The sequence below is a fragment of the Saccoglossus kowalevskii genome, chromosome 16 (assembly GCF_978046115.1).
Source record: "Saccoglossus kowalevskii chromosome 16, keSacKowa6.1, whole genome shotgun sequence".
In the NCBI taxonomy this organism is placed as follows: domain Eukaryota; kingdom Metazoa; phylum Hemichordata; class Enteropneusta; family Harrimaniidae; genus Saccoglossus; species Saccoglossus kowalevskii.
In genome coordinates, this window is record NC_140656.1 from 13,993,889 (window position 1) to 14,012,270 (window position 18,382).

Below are 18,382 nucleotides of genomic sequence, written 5' to 3' on the forward strand. Positions count from 1 at the left end.
ATGTAACAATTACATTGAGAGTTATGTTAATCTTTTAGTTTTAATGGGAAAAAAGCGGCGCGTACCAACATAATGACATCGCTAAACAAATCTTGTCAAAATGGCTTCGTTCATGTTAATGTGGCCGATCAAAGAACCTGTGATATTTTTATTCTTCATAACAATTCAACAATACTACAACTAATGAATTTATTCGACGCAAAAGTATTAAAAACTGCTTCAATTCTTGTATATAAATGATTTTTATAGCGTACATTGTCATTTCAAAACGTCGCCATTTCATTTACGACCTAAATGAGCATCCATAAAAAATCGCCCAATTTAACATTAATAAAATGGCGTGACAAATAACACCAACCATTTTATAATGATATGTTTCGATCATAAAATGTCAAAATCGAAGACAAATATTGGTTTCGCGCCGAGAAAACGGGAAATAAATTAGAGTTCATTTCAATCACCCCAAAAATCAAACACGATCAATTTCTGAGTAAAGTTATGAAAATTTGATGCATAAATGTGTCGCTGCTGGTAAAATGGATGAATTTAAGAACCACTTGCCGGCTAAAATATGACCTTATACAGATATCATGATTAAACAAATATATCTGAAAAGGCTCTGGAATTCTGGAATAAACTACTAAGTTGTAAAAAACACATAGCACTGAGAATGTCAAAAATAATGACCGGCTGTGTATTGATCACGTGACAATGTTTTGCCCGTATCCGCTACGCGCCTTTGCCAGCTCACGTTTAGATCATTTGATGTACATGTGTCAATCTAGTTTCATTATGCATGTGCACGAACACGTTCTATCGAAGACGCACGTATTTGATTACAAGGTAACGACAATCGAATATGTGTATTTCCCATCCAAAGTAATGTGGTCGTTCCCAGGTATCTTGTGATTAAAGTGTGTTTTTTTCTGTACAGAGGACAGAATCAACTGCAACTACACGATATGTCAGATGCTGATATTAATCAGATATCGCACTGTTCAAAGGGATCAAAAAAAAGAACACGTATCGAATATCACGAATACAATTTCACATCTGTAATGTTACCAATCGTTTGGATTATTGAATATGAAGAACTTACCACACCCAGATTCGTCACTACCATCTGAACATTCTTCACGGCCATTGCATACATATAACGGTTGAACAATATCTCCATTTGAGCACTCAACTAAATATAATGAAATAAATAAATGTGCATTCACCATATATATATATATATATATGCCATTATACTGATGAATTGTGTTCTCCGTACTAATGAAATAAATATGCACTTACATACGAATTCTTCACAATTCAGTTCATCAGACCCATCGGGACATTGTGGATAACCATCACAAACAAAATGCATAGGTATCATCCTTCCAAACTCACATTCAAATCGTGGCACAGCTGAAATGAAGGGATTTAACATCATACATAATTTCAATTTAAGGCATAACTGAATACGACACAAAGACAGTCAGGTAACCCAACAAATACTCATGACATCTAGTTGGTGATTCGTCACTGCCATCAATACAGTCATGTAACGTATTAATCACTTAGTGCATCTACTTGGTGATTCATCACTGCCATCAAGGCAGTCATGTAACCCATCACATAATTACTGCATCTACTTGGTGATTCATCACTGTCATCAAGACAGTCAGGTAACCTATCACATAATCACTGTATCTACTTGGTGATTTATCACTGCTATCAAGACAGTCAGGTAACCCATCACACACATACTGCATCTACTTGGTGATTCATCACTGCCATCAAGACAGTCAGGTAACCCATCACACACATACTGCATCTACTTGGTGATTCATCTCTGCCATCAGACAGTTAGGTATCCCATCACATACTTGCTACATGTATTTGGTGATGTATCACTGCCACCAAGACAGTCGAGTAACCCATCACACACATACTGACAGTTAGTTATCCCATCACATACTTGCTACATCTACTTGGTGATTAATCACTGCCATCCAAACAGTCAAGTAACCCACCACACACATACTTCATAAACTTGGTGATTCATCACTACCATCCAAACAGTCAAGTAACCCACCACACACATACTGCATAAACTTGGCGATTCATCACTACCATCAAGACAGTCAAGTAAGCCATCACATACTTACTGCATCTACTTGGTGATTCATCACTGCCATCAAGACAGTCAGGTTACCCATCACATAATTATTTCATCTAGTTGGTGATTCATCACTGCCATCAAGACAGTCAGGTAACCCATCACAAACTTACTGCATCTACTTAGTGATTCATCACTGCCATCAAGACAGTCAGGTTACCCATCACATAATTATTTCATCTAGTTGGTGATTCGTCACTGCCATCAAGACAGTCAGGTAACCCATCACATACTTAGTGCATAAACTTGGCGATTCATTACCACCATCAAGACAGTCAGGTAACCCATCACACACATTCTGCATCTAGTTGGTGATTCATCACTGCCATCAAGACAGTCAGGTAACCCATCACATAATTATTTCATCTAGTTGGTGATTCATCACTGCCATCAAGACAGTCAGGTTACCCATCACATACTTAGTGCATCTACTTAGTGATTCATCACTGCCATCAAGACAGTCAGGTTACCCATCACATAATTATTTCATCTAGTTGGTGATTCATCACTGCCATCAATACAGTCAGGTAACCCATCACAAACTTACTGCATCTAGTTGGTGATTCATCACTACCATCAAGACAGTCAGGTTACCCATCACATACTTAGTGCATCTACTTAGTGATTCATCACTGCCATCAAGACAGTCAGGTTACCCATCACATAATTATTTCATCTAGTTGGTGATTCATCACTGCCATCAATACAGTCAGGTAACCCATCACATAATTATTTCATCTAGTTGGTGATTCATCACTGCCATCAAGACAGTCAGGTAACCCATCACATACTTAGTGCATAAACTTGGCGATTCATTACCACCATCAAGACAGTCAGGTAACCCATCACACACATTCTGCATCTAGTTGGTGATTCATCACTGCCATCAAGACAGTCAGGTAACCCATCACATAATTATTTCATCTAGTTGGTGATTCATCACTGCCATCAATACAGTCAGGTAACCCATCACAAACTTACTGCATCTAGTTGGTGATTCATCACTACCATCAAGACAGTCAGGTTACCCATCACATACTTAGTGCATCTACTTAGTGATTCATCACTGCCATCAAGACAGTCAGGTTACCCATCACATAATTATTTCATCTAGTTGGTGATTCATCACTGCCATCAATACAGTCAGGTTACCCATCACATAATTATTTCATCTAGTTGGTAATTCATCACTGCCATCAATACAGTCAGGTAACCCATCACAAACTTACTGCATCTAGTTGGTGATTCATCACTACCATCAAGACAGTCAGGTTACCCATCACATACTTAGTGCATCTACTTAGTGATTCATCACTGCCATCAAGACAGTCAGGTTACCCATCACATAGTTATTTCATCTAGTTGGTGATTCATCACTGCCATCAATACAGTCAGGTTACCCATCACATAATTATTTCATCTAGTTGGTGATTCATCACTGCCATCAATACAGTCAGGTAACCCATCACAAACTTACTGCATCTAGTTGGTGATTCATCACTACCATCAAGACAGTCAGGTTACCCATCACATACTTAGTGCATCTACTTAGTGATTCATCACTGCCATCAAGACAGTCAGGTTACCCATCACATAATTATTTCATCTAGTTGGTGATTCATCACTGCCATCAATACAGTCAGGTAACCCATCACAAACTTACTGCATCTACTCGGTGATTCATTACTACCATCAATACAGTCAGGTTACCCATCACAAACTTACTGCATCTAGTTGGTGATTCATTACTACCATCAATACAGTCAGGTAACCCATCACAAACTTACTGCATCTAGTTGGTGATTCATCACTGCCATCAAGACAGTCAGGTAACCCATCACAAACTTACTGCATCTAGTTGGTGATTCATTACTACCATCAAGACAGTCAGGTAACCCATCACAAACTTACTGCATCTAGTTGGTGATTCATCACTGCCATCAAGACAGTCAAGTAACTCATCACAAACTTACTGCATCTACTTGGTGATTCATTACTACCATCAATACAGTCAGGTAACCCATCACAAACTTACTGCATCTAGTTGGTGATTCATCACTGCCATCAAGACAGTCAGGTAACCCATCACAAACTTACTGCATCTAGTTGGTGATTCATTACTACCATCAAGACAGTCAGGTAACTCATCACATACTTACTGCATCTACTTGGTGATTCATCACTGCCATCAAGACAGTCAGGTAACCCATCACAAACTTACTGCATCTACTTGGTGATTCATCACTACCATCAAGACAGTCAAGTAAGCCATCACATACTTACTGCATCTACTTGGTGATTCATCACTGCCATCAAGACAGTCAGGTTACCCATCACATCATTTTTTCATCTAGTTGGTGATTCATCACTGCCATCAAGACAGTCAGGTTACCCATCACATACTTACTGCATCTACTTAGTGATTTACCACCTGCCATCAAGACAGTCGGGTAACCCATCGCACACTTATTACATCTACTTTGTGATTCATCACTACCATCAAGACAGTCAAGTAAGCCATCACATACTTACTGCATCTACTTGGTGATTCATCACTGCCATCAAGACAGTCAGGTAACCCATCACATAATTATTTCATCTAGTTGGTGATTCATCACTGCCATCAAGACAGTCAGGTTACCCATCACATACTTACTGCATCTACTTAGTGATTTACCACCTGCCATCAAGACAGTCGGGTAACCCATCGCACACTTACTACATCTACTTTGTGATTCGTCACTGCCATCAAGACAGTCAGGTTACCCATCACATAATTATTTCATCTAGTTGGTGATTCATCACTGCCATCAAGACAGTCAGGTTACCCATCACAAACTTACTGCATCTAGTTGGTGATTCATTACTACCATCAAGACAGTCAGGTAACCCATCACAAACTTACTGCATCTACTCGGTGATTCATCACTGCCATCAAGACAGTCAGGTTACCCATCACACACATTCTGCATCTACTTGGTGATTCATCACTGCCATCAAGACAGTCAGGTAACCCATCACAAACTTACTGCATCTACTTGGTGATTCATCTCTACCATCAAGACAGTCAAGTAAGCCATCACATACTTACTGCATCTACTTGGTGATTCATCACTGCCATCAAGACAGTCAGGTTACCCATCACATAATTACTGCATCTACTTGGTGATTCATCACTGTCATCAAGACAGTCAGGTAACCTATCACATAATCACTGTATCTACTTGGTGATTTATCACTGCTATCAAGACAGTCAGGTAACCCATCACAAACTTACTGCATCTACTTGGTGATTCATCACTGCCATCAAGACAGTTAGGTATCCCATCACATACTTGCTACATGTATTTGGTGATGTATCACTGCCACCAAGACAGTCGGGTAACCCATCACACACATACTGACAGTTAGTTATCCCATCACATACTTGCTACATCTACTTGGTGATTCATCACTGCCATCCAAACAGTCAAGTAACCCACCACACACATACTGCATAAACTTGGTGATTCATCACTACCATCCAAACAGACAAGTAACCCACCACACACATACTGCATAAACTTGGCGATTCATCACTACCATCAAGACAGTCAAGTAAGCCATCACATACTTACTGCATCTACTTGGTGATTCATCACTGCCATCAAGACAGTCAGGTTACCCATCACATAATTATTTCATCTAGTTGGTGATTCATCACTGTCATCAAAACAGTCAGGTTACCCATCACATACTTACTGCATCTACTTGGTGATTCATCACTGCCATCAAGACAGTTAGGTATCCCATCACATACTTGCTACCTGTATTTGGTGATTCATCACTGCCATCAAGACAGTCAGGTAACTCATCACATACTTACTGCATCTACTTGGTGATTCATCACTGCCATCAAGACAGTTAGGTATCCCATCACATACTTGCTACATGTATTTGGTGATTCATCACTGCCATCAAGACAGTCAGGTTACTCATCACATAATTATTTCATCTAGTTGGTGATTCATCACTGTCATCAAGACAGTCAGGTAACCCATCACAAACTTACTGCATCTACTCGGTGATTCATCACTGCCATCAAGACAGTCAGGTAACCCATCACAAACTTACTGCATCTACTCGGTGATTCATCACTGCCATCAAGACAGTCAGGTAACTCATCACATACTTACTGCATCTACTTGGTGATTCATCACTGCCATCAAGACAGTCAGGTAACCCATCACAAACTTACTGCATCTACTTGGTGATTCATCACTACCATCAAGACAGTCAAGTAAGCCATCACATACTTACTGCATCTACTTGGTGATTCATCACTACCATCAAGACAGTCAAGTAAGCCATCACATACTTACTGCATCTACTTGGTGATTCATCACTGCCATCAAGACAGTCAGGTTACCCATCACATAATTATTTCATCTAGTTGGTGATTCATCACTGCCATCAAGACAGTCAGGTTACCCATCACAAACTTACTGCATCTACTTTGTGATTCATCACTACCATCAAGACAGTCAAGTAAGCCATCACATACTTACTGCATCTACTTGGTGATTCATCACTGCCATCAAGACAGTCAGGTTACCCATCACATAATTATTTCATCTAGTTGGTGATTCATCACTGCCATCAAGACAGTCAGGTTACCCATCACATAATTATTTCATCTACTTGGTGATTCATCACTGCCATCAAGACAGTCAGGTAACCCATCACAAACTTATTACATCTACTTTGTGATTCATCACTACCATCAAGACAGTCAAGTAAGCCATCACACACTTACTGCATCTACTTGGTGATTCATCACTGCCATCAAGACAGTCAGGTTACCCATCACATAATTATTTCATCTAGTTGGTGATTCATCACTGCCATCAAGACAGTCAGGTTACCCATCACAAACTTACTGCATCTAGTTGGTGATTCATCACTGCCATCAAGACAGTCAGGTTACCCATCACACACATTCTGCATCTACTTGGTGATTCATCACTGCCATCAAGACAGTCAGGTAACCCATCACAAACTTACTGCATCTACTTGGTGATTCATCACTACCATCAAGACAGTCAAGTAAGCCATCACATACTTACTGCATCTACTTGGTGATTCATCACTGCCATCAAGACAGTCAGGTTACCCATCACATCATTTTTTTCATCTAGTTGGTGATTCATCACTGCCATCAAGACAGTCAGGTTACCCATCACACACATTCTGCATCTACTTGGTGATTCATCACTGCCATCAAGACAGTCAGGTAACCCATCACAAACTTACTGCATCTACTTGGTGATTCATCACTACCATCAAGACAGTCAAGTAAGCCATCACATACTTACTGCATCTACTTGGTGATTCATCACTACCATCAAGACAGTCAAGTAAGCCATCACATACTTACTGCATCTACTTGGTGATTCATCACTGCCATCAAGACAGTCAGGTTACCCATCACATAATTATTTCATCTAGTTGGTGATTCATCACTGCCATCAAGACAGTCAGGTTACCCATCACAAACTTACTGCATCTACTTTGTGATTCATCACTACCATCAAGACAGTCAAGTAAGCCATCACATACTTACTGCATCTACTTGGTGATTCATCACTGCCATCAAGACAGTCAGGTTACCCATCACATAATTATTTCATCTAGTTGGTGATTCATCACTGCCATCAAGACAGTCAGGTTACCCATCACATAATTATTTCATCTACTTGGTGATTCATCACTGCCATCAAGACAGTCAGGTAACCCATCACAAACTTATTACATCTACTTTGTGATTCATCACTACCATCAAGACAGTCAAGTAAGCCATCACACACTTACTGCATCTACTTGGTGATTCATCACTGCCATCAAGACAGTCAGGTTACCCATCACATAATTATTTCATCTAGTTGGTGATTCATCACTGCCATCAAGACAGTCAGGTTACCCATCACAAACTTACTGCATCTAGTTGGTGATTCATCACTGCCATCAAGACAGTCAGGTTACCCATCACACACATTCTGCATCTACTTGGTGATTCATCACTGCCATCAAGACAGTCAGGTAACCCATCACAAACTTACTGCATCTACTTGGTGATTCATCACTACCATCAAGACAGTCAAGTAAGCCATCACATACTTACTGCATCTACTTGGTGATTCATCACTGCCATCAAGACAGTCAGGTTACCCATCACATCATTTTTTCATCTAGTTGGTGATTCATCACTGCCATCAAGACAGTCAGGTTACCCATCACAAACTTACTGCATCTAGTTGGTGATTCATTACTACCATCAAGACAGTCAGGTAACCCATCACAAACTTACTGCATCTACTCGGTGATTCATCACTGCCATCAAGACAGTCAGGTTACCCATCACACACATTCTGCATCTACTTGGTGATTCATCACTGCCATCAAGACAGTCAGGTAACCCATTACAAACTTACTGCATCTACTTGGTGATTCATCACTACCATCAAGACAGTCAAGTAAGCCATCACACACTTACTGCATCTACTTGGTGATTCATCACTGCCATCAAGACAGTCAGGTTACCCATCACATAATTACTGCATCTACTTGGTGATTCATCACTGTCATCAAGACAGTCAGGTAACCTATCACATAATCACTGTATCTACTTGGTGATTTATCACTGCTATCAAGACAGTCAGGTAACCCATCACAAACTTACTGCATCTACTTGGTGATTCATCACTGCCATCAAGACAGTTAGATATCCCATCACATACTTGCTACATGTATTTGGTGATGTATCACTGCCACCAAGACAGTCGGGTAACCCATCACACACATACTGACAGTTAGTTATCCCATCACATACTTGCTACATCTACGTGGTGATTCATCACTGCCATCCAAACAGTCAAGTAACCCACCACACACATACTGCATAAACTTGGTGATTCATCACTACCATCCAAACAGACAAGTAACCCACCACACACATACTGCATAAACTCGGCGATTCATCACTACCATCAAGACAGTCAAGTAAGCCATCACATACTTACTGCATCTACTTGGTGATTCATCACTGCCATCAAGACAGTCAGGTTACCCATCACATAATTATTTCATCTAGTTGGTGATTCATCACTGTCATCAAGACAGTCAGGTTACCCATCACATACTTACTGCATCTACTTGGTGATTCATCACTGCCATCAAGACAGTTAGGTATCCCATCACATACTTGCTACATGTATTTGGTGATGTATCACTGCCACCAAGACAGTCGGGTAACCCATCACACACATACTGACAGTTAGTTATCCCATCACATTCTTGCTACATCTACTTGGTGATTCATCACTGCCATCCAAACAGTCAAGTAACCCACCACACACATACTGCATAAACTTGGTGATTCATCACTACCATCCAAACAGACAAGTAACCCACCACACACATACTGCATAAACTTGGCGATTCATCACTACCATCAAGACAGTCAAGTAAGCCATCACATACTTACTGCATCTACTTGGTGATTCATCACTGCCATCAAGACAGTCAGGTTACCCATCACATAATTATTTCATCTAGTTGGTGATTCATCACTGTCATCAAGACAGTCAGGTAACCCATCACAAACTTACTGCATCTAGTTGGTGATTCATCACTGCCATCAAGACAGTCAGGTAACCCATCACAAACTTACTGCATCTACTCGGTGATTCATCACTGCCATCAAGACAGTCAGGTAACCCATCACAAACTTACTGCATCTACTCGGTGATTCATCACTGCCATCAAGACAGTCAGGTAACTCATCACATACTTACTGCATCTACTTGGTGATTCATCACTGCCATCAAGACAGTCAGGTAACCCATCACAAACTTACTGCATCTACTTGGTGATTCATCACTACCATCAAGACAGTCAAGTAAGCCATCACATACTTACTGCATCTACTTGGTGATTCATCACTACCATCAAGACAGTCAAGTAAGCCATCACATACTTACTGCATCTACTTGGTGATTCATCACTGCCATCAAGACAGTCAGGTTACCCATCACATAATTATTTCATCTAGTTGGTGATTCATCACTGCCATCAAGACAGTCAGGTTACCCATCACAAACTTACTGCATCTAGTTGGTGATTCATCACTGCCATCAAGACAGTCAGGTTACCCATCACACACATTCTGCATCTACTTGGTGATTCATCACTGCCATCAAGACAGTCAGGTAACCCATCACAAACTTACTGCATCTACTTGGTGATTCATCACTACCATCAAGACAGTCAAGTAAGCCATCACATACTTACTGCATCTACTTGGTGATTCATCACTGCCATCAAGATAGTCAGGTTACCCATCACATCATTTTTTCATCTAGTTGGTGATTCATCACTGCCATCAAGACAGTCAGGTTACCCATCACATACTTACTGCATCTACTTAGTGATTTACCACCTGCCATCAAGACAGTCGGGTAACCCATCGCACACTTATTACATCTACTTTGTGATTCATCACTACCATCAAGACAGTCAAGTAAGCCATCACATACTTACTGCATCTACTTGGTAATTCATCACTGCCATCAAGACAGTCAGGTTACCCATCACATAATTATTTCATCTAGTTGGTGATTCATCACTGCCATCAAGACAGTCAGGTTACCCATCACAAACTTACTGCATCTAGTTGGTGATTCATCACTGCCATCAAGACAGTCAGGTTACCCATCACACACATTCTGCATCTACTTGGTGATTCATCACTGCCATCAAGACAGTCAGGTAACCCATCACAAACTTACTGCATCTACTTGGTGATTCATCACTACCATCAAGACAGTCAAGTAAGCCATCACATACTTACTGCATCTACTTGGTGATTCATCACTGCCATCAAGACAGTCAGGTTACCCATCACATCATTTTTTCATCTAGTTGGTGATTCATCACTGCCATCAAGACAGTCAGGTTACCCATCACATACTTACTGCATCTACTTAGTGATTTACCACCTGCCATCAAGACAGTCGGGTAACCCATCGCACACTTACTACATCTACTTAGTGATTCATCACTGCCATCAAGACAGTCAGGTTACCCATCACATTATTATTTCATCTAGTTGGTGATTCATTACTACCATCAAGACAGTCAGGTAACCCATCACATACTTAGTGCATAAACTTGGCGATTCATTACTACCATCAAGACAGTCAGGTAACCCATCACACACATTCTGCATCTACTTGGTGATTCATCACTGCCATCAAGACAGTCAGGTAACCCATCACAAACTTACTGCATCTAGTTGGTGATTCATTACTACCATCAATACAGTCAGGTAATCCATCACAAACTTACTGCATCTAGTTGGTGATTCATCACTGCCATCAAGACAGTCAGGTAACTCATCACATACTTACTGCATCTAGTTGGTGATTCATCACTGCCATCAAGACAGACAAGTAACTCATCACATACTTACTGCATCTAGTTGGTGATTCATTACTACCATCAATACAGTCAGGTAACCCATCACAAACGTACTGCATCTAGTTGGTGATTCATTACTACCATCAATACAGTCAGGTAACCCATCACAAACTTACTGCATCAAGTTGGTGATTCATCACTGCCATCAAGACAGTCAAGTAAATCATCACATACTTACTGCATCTAGTTGGTGATTCATTACTGCCATCAATACAGTCAGGTAACCCATCACAAACTTACTGCATCTAGTTGGTGATTCATTACTACCATCAATACAGTCAGGTAATCCATCACACACTTACTGCATCTAGTTGGTGATTCATCACTGCCATCAAGACAGTCAGGTAACCCATCACAAACTTACTGCATCTAGTTGGTGATTCATCACTGCCATCAAGACAGTCAAGTAACTCATCACAAACTTACTGCATCTAGTTGGTGATTCATTACTACCATCAAGACAGTCAGGTAACCCATCACAAACTTACTGCACCTACTCGGTGATTCATCACTGCCATCAAGACAGTCAGGTTACCCATCACACACATTCTGCATCTACTTGGTGATTCATCACTGCCATCAAAACAGTCAGGTAACCCATCACAAACTTACTGCATCTACTTGGTGATTCATCACTACCATCAAGACAGTCAAGTAAGCCATCACATACTTACTGCATCTACTTGGTGATTCATCACTGCCATCAAGACAGTCAGGTTACCCATCATATAATTACTGCATCTACTTGGTGATTCATCACTGTCATCAAGACAGTCAGGTAACCTATCACATAATCACTGTATATACTTGGTGATTTATCACTGCTATCAAGACAGTCAGGTAACCCATCACAAACTTACTGCATCTACTTGGTGATTCATCACTGCCATCAAGACAGTTAGGTATCCCATCACATACTTGCTACATGTATTTGGTGATGTATCACTGCCACCAAGACAGTCGGGTAACCCATCACACACATACTGACAGTTAGTTATCCCATCACATGCTTGCTACATCTACTTGGTGATTCATCACTGCCATCCAAACAGTCAAGTAACCCACCACACACATACTGCATAAACTTGGTGATTCATCACTACCATCCAAACAGACAAGTAACCCACCACACACATACTGCATAAACTTGGCGATTCATCACTACCATCAAGACAGTCAGGTTAGCCATCACATAATTATTTCATCTAGTTGGTGATTCATTACTACCATCAAGACAGTCAGGTAACCCATCACACACATTCTGCATCTACTTGGTGATTCATCACTACCATCAAGACAGTCAAGTAAGCCATCACATACTTACTGCATCTACTTGGTGATTCATCACTACCATCAAGACAGTCAAGTAAGCCATCACATACTTACTGCATCTACTTGGTGATTCATCACTGCCATCAAGACAGTCAGGTTACCCATCACATAATTATTTCATCTAGTTGGTGATTCATCACTGCCATCAAGACAGTCAGGTTACCCATCACATACTTACTGCATCTACTTGGTGATTCATCACTGCCATCAAGACAGTTAGGTATCCCATCACATACTTGCTACATGTATTTGGTGATTCATCACTGCCATCAAGACAGTCAGGTAACTCATCACATACTTACTGCATCTATTTGGTGATTCATCACTGCCATCAAGACAGTTAGGTATCCCATCACATACTTGCTACATGTATTTGGTGATTCATCACTGCCATCAAGACAGTCAGGTTACTCATCACATAATTATTTCATCTAGTTGGTGATTCATTACTACCATCAATACAGTCAGGTAATCCATCACACACTTGCTGCATCTAGTTGGTGATTCATCACTGCCATCAAGACAGTCAGGTAACCCATCACAAACTTACTACATCTAGTTGGTGATTCATCACTGCCATCAAGACAGTCAAGTAACTCATCACAAACTTACTGCATCTAGTTGGTGATTCATTACTACCATCAAGACAGTCAGGTAACCCATCACAAACTTACTGCACCTACTCGGTGATTCATCACTGCCATCAAGACAGTCAGGTTACCCATCACACACATTCTGCATCTACTTGGTGATTCATCACTGCCATCAAAACAGTCAGGTAACCCATCACAAACTTACTGCATCTACTTGGTGATTCATCACTACCATCAAGACAGTCAAGTAAGCCATCACATACTTACTGCATCTACTTGGTGATTCATCACTGCCATCAAGACAGTCAGGTTACCCATCACATAATTACTGCATCTACTTGGTGATTCATCACTGTCATCAAGACAGTCAGGTAACCTATCACATAATCACTGTATATACTTGGTGATTTATCACTGCTATCAAGACAGTCAGGTAACCCATCACAAACTTACTGCATCTACTTGGTGATTCATCACTGCCATCAAGACAGTTAGGTATCCCATCACATACTTGCTACATGTATTTGGTGATGTATCACTGCCACCAAGACAGTCGGGTAACCCATCACACACATACTGACAGTTAGTTATCCCATCACATGCTTGCTACATCTACTTGGTGATTCATCACTGCCATCCAAACAGTCAAGTAACCCACCACACACATACTGCATAAACTTGGTGATTCATCACTACCATCCAAACAGACAAGTAACCCACCACACACATACTGCATAAACTTGGCGATTCATCACTACCATCAAGACAGTCAGGTTAGCCATCACATAATTATTTCATCTAGTTGGTGATTCATTACTACCATCAAGACAGTCAGGTAACCCATCACACACATTCTGCATCTACTTGGTGATTCATCACTACCATCAAGACAGTCAAGTAAGCCATCACATACTTACTGCATCTACTTGGTGATTCATCACTACCATCAAGACAGTCAAGTAAGCCATCACATACTTACTGCATCTACTTGGTGATTCATCACTGCCATCAAGACAGTCAGGTTACCCATCACATAATTATTTCATCTAGTTGGTGATTCATCACTGCCATCAAGACAGTCAGGTTACCCATCACAAACTTACTGCATCTAGTTGGTGATTCATCACTGCCATCAAGACAGTCAGGTTACCCATCACACACATTCTGCATCTACTTGGTGATTCATCACTGCCATCAAGACAGTCAGGTAACCCATCACAAACTTACTGCATCTACTTGGTGATTCATCACTACCATCAAGACAGTCAAGTAAGCCATCACATACTTACTGCATCTACTTGGTGATTCATCACTGCCATCAAGATAGTCAGGTTACCCATCACATCATTTTTTCATCTAGTTGGTGATTCATCACTGCCATCAAGACAGTCAGGTTACCCATCACATACTTACTGCATCTACTTAGTGATTTACCACCTGCCATCAAGACAGTCGGGTAACCCATCGCACACTTATTACATCTACTTTGTGATTCATCACTACCATCAAGACAGTCAAGTAAGCCATCACATACTTGCTGCATCTACTTGGTGATTCATCACTGCCATCAAGACAGTCAGGTTACCCATCACATAATTATTTCATCTAGTTGGTGATTCATCACTGCCATCAAGACAGTCAGGTTACCCATCACAAACTTACTGCATCTAGTTGGTGATTCATCACTGCCATCAAGACAGTCAGGTTACCCATCACACACATTCTGCATCTACTTGGTGATTCATCACTGCCATCAAGACAGTCAGGTAACCCATCACAAACTTACTGCATCTACTTGGTGATTCATCACTACCATCAAGACAGTCAAGTAAGCCATCACATACTTACTGCATCTACTTGGTGATTCATCACTGCCATCAAGACAGTCAGGTTACCCATCACATCATTTTTTCATCTAGTTGGTGATTCATCACTGCCATCAAGACAGTCAGGTTACCCATCACATACTTACTGCATCTACTTAGTGATTTACCACCTGCCATCAAGACAGTCGGGTAACCCATCGCACACTTACTACATCTACTTAGTGATTCATCACTGCCATCAAGACAGTCAGGTTACCCATCACATAATTATTTCATCTAGTTGGTGATTCATTACTACCATCAAGACAGTCAGGTAACCCATCACATACTTAGTGCATAAACTTGGCGATTGATTACTACCATCAAGACAGTCAGGTAACCCATCACACACATTCTGCATCTACTTGGTGATTCATCACTGCCATCAAGACAGTCAGGTAACCCATCACAAACTTACTGCATCTAGTTGGTGATTCATTACTACCATCAATACAGTCAGGTAATCCATCACAAACTTACTGCATCTAGTTGGTGATTCATCACTGCCATCAAGACAGTCAGGTAACTCATCACATACTTACTGCATCTAGTTGGTGATTCATCACTGCCATCAAGACAGACAAGTAACTCATCACATACTTACTGCATCTAGTTGGTGATTCATTACTACCATCAATACAGTCAGGTAACCCATCACAAACGTACTGCATCTAGTTGGTGATTCATTACTACCATCAATACAGTCAGGTAACCCATCACAAACTTACTGCATCTAGTTGGTGATTCATCACTGCCATCAAGACAGTCAAGTAACTCATCACATACTTACTGCATCTAGTTGGTGATTCATTACTGCCATCAATACAGTCAGGTAACCCATCACAAACTTACTGCATCTAGTTGGTGATTCATTACTACCATCAATACAGTCAGGTAATCCATCACACACTTACTGCATCTAGTTGGTGATTCATCACTGCCATCAAGACAGTCAGGTAACCCATCACAAACTTACTGCATCTAGTTGGTGATTCATCAGTGCCATCAAGACAGTCAAGTAACTCATCACAAACTTACTGCATCTAGTTGGTGATTCATTACTACCATCAAGACAGTCAGGTAACTCATCACAAACTTACTGCACCTACTCGGTGATTCATCACTGCCATCAAGACAGTCAGGTTACCCATCACACACATTCTGCATCTACTTGGTGATTCATCACTGCCATCAAAACAGTCAGGTAACCCATCACAAACTTACTGCATCTACTTGGTGATTCATCACTACCATCAAGACAGTCAAGTAAGCCATCACATACTTACTGCATCTACTTGGTGATTCATCACTGCCATCAAGACAGTCAGGTTACCCATCACATAATTACTGCATCTACTTGGTGATTCATCACTGTCATCAAGACAGTCAGGTAACCTATCACATAATCACTGTATATACTTGGTGATTTATCACTGCTATCAAGACAGACAGGTAACCCATCACAAACTTACTGCATCTACTTGGTGATTCATCACTGCCATCAAGACAGTTAGGTATCCCATCACATACTTGCTACATGTATTTGGTGATGTATCACTGCCATCCAAACAGTCAAGTAACCCACCACACACATACTGCATAAACTTGGCGATTCATCACTACCATCAAGACAGTCAGGTTAGCCATCACATAATTATTTCATCTAGTTGGTGATTCATTACTACCATCAAGACAGTCAGGTAACCCATCACACACATTCTGCATCTACTTGGTGATTCATCACTGCCATCAAGACAGTCAGGTAACCCATCACAAACTTACTGCATCTAGTTGGTGATTCATTACTACCATCAATACAGTCAGGTAATCCATCACAAACTTACTGCATCTAGTTGGTGATTCATCACTGCCATCAAGACAGTCAGGTAACTCATCACATACTTACTGCATCTAGTTGGTGATTCATCACTGCCATCAAGACAGACAAGTAACTCATCACATACTTACTGCATCTAGTTGGTGATTCATTACTACCATCAATACAGTCAGGTAACCCATCACAAACTTACTGCATCTAGTTGGTGATTCATTACTACCATCAATACAGTCAGGTAACCCATCACAAACTTACTGCATCTAGTTGGTGATTCATCACTGCCATCAAGACAGTCAAGTAACTCATCACATACTTACTGCATCTAGTTGGTGATTCATTACTGCCATCAATACAGTCAGGTAACCCATCACAAACTTACTGCATCTAGTTGGTGATTCATTACTACCATCAATACAGTCAGGTAATCCATCACACACTTACTGCATCTAGTTGGTGATTCATCACTGCCATCAAGACAGTCAGGTAACCCATCACAAACTTACTGCATCTAGTTGGTGATTCATCACTGCCATCAAGACAGTCAAGTAACTCATCACAAACTTACTGCATCTAGTTGGTGATTCATTACTACCATCAAGACAGTCAGGTAACGCATCACAAACTTACTGCATCTACTCGGTGATTCATCACTGCAATCAAGACAGTCAGGTTACCCATCACACACATTCTGCATCTACTTGGTGATTCATCACTGCCATCAAAACAGTCAGGTAACCCATCACAAACTTACTGCATCTACTTGGTGATTCATCACTACCATCAAGACAGTCAAGTAAGCCATCACATACTTACTGCATCTACTTGGTGATTCATCACTGCCATCAAGACAGTCAGGTTACCCATCACATAATTACTGCATCTACTTGGTGATTCATCACTGTCATCAAGACAGTCAGGTAACCTATCACATAATCACTGTATATACTTGGTGATTTATCACTGCTATCAAGACAGTCAGGTAACCCATCACAAACTTACTGCATCTACTTGGTGATTCATCACTGCCATCAAGACAGTTAGGTATCCCATCACATACTTGCTACATGTATTT

The 18,382-nt window shown here is 40.7% G+C and overlaps 1 protein-coding gene across 1 annotated transcript in view; it reads right to left on the reverse strand.

The window, feature by feature from the left end:
• Positions 1-18,382, reverse strand: part of LOC102809463 (uncharacterized) — an 85,324-nt gene that overhangs the window by 11,987 nt on the left and 54,955 nt on the right. Inside the window, exons 5-6 of the mRNA XM_085490884.1 lie at positions 1,300-1,413; positions 1,100-1,189 (exon numbers count right to left, since the gene is read on the reverse strand). Of these exons, the coding sequence (XP_085347010.1) occupies positions 1,100-1,189; positions 1,300-1,413 (204 nt within the window). The remainder of the gene's footprint in view (positions 1-1,099; positions 1,190-1,299; positions 1,414-18,382) is intronic.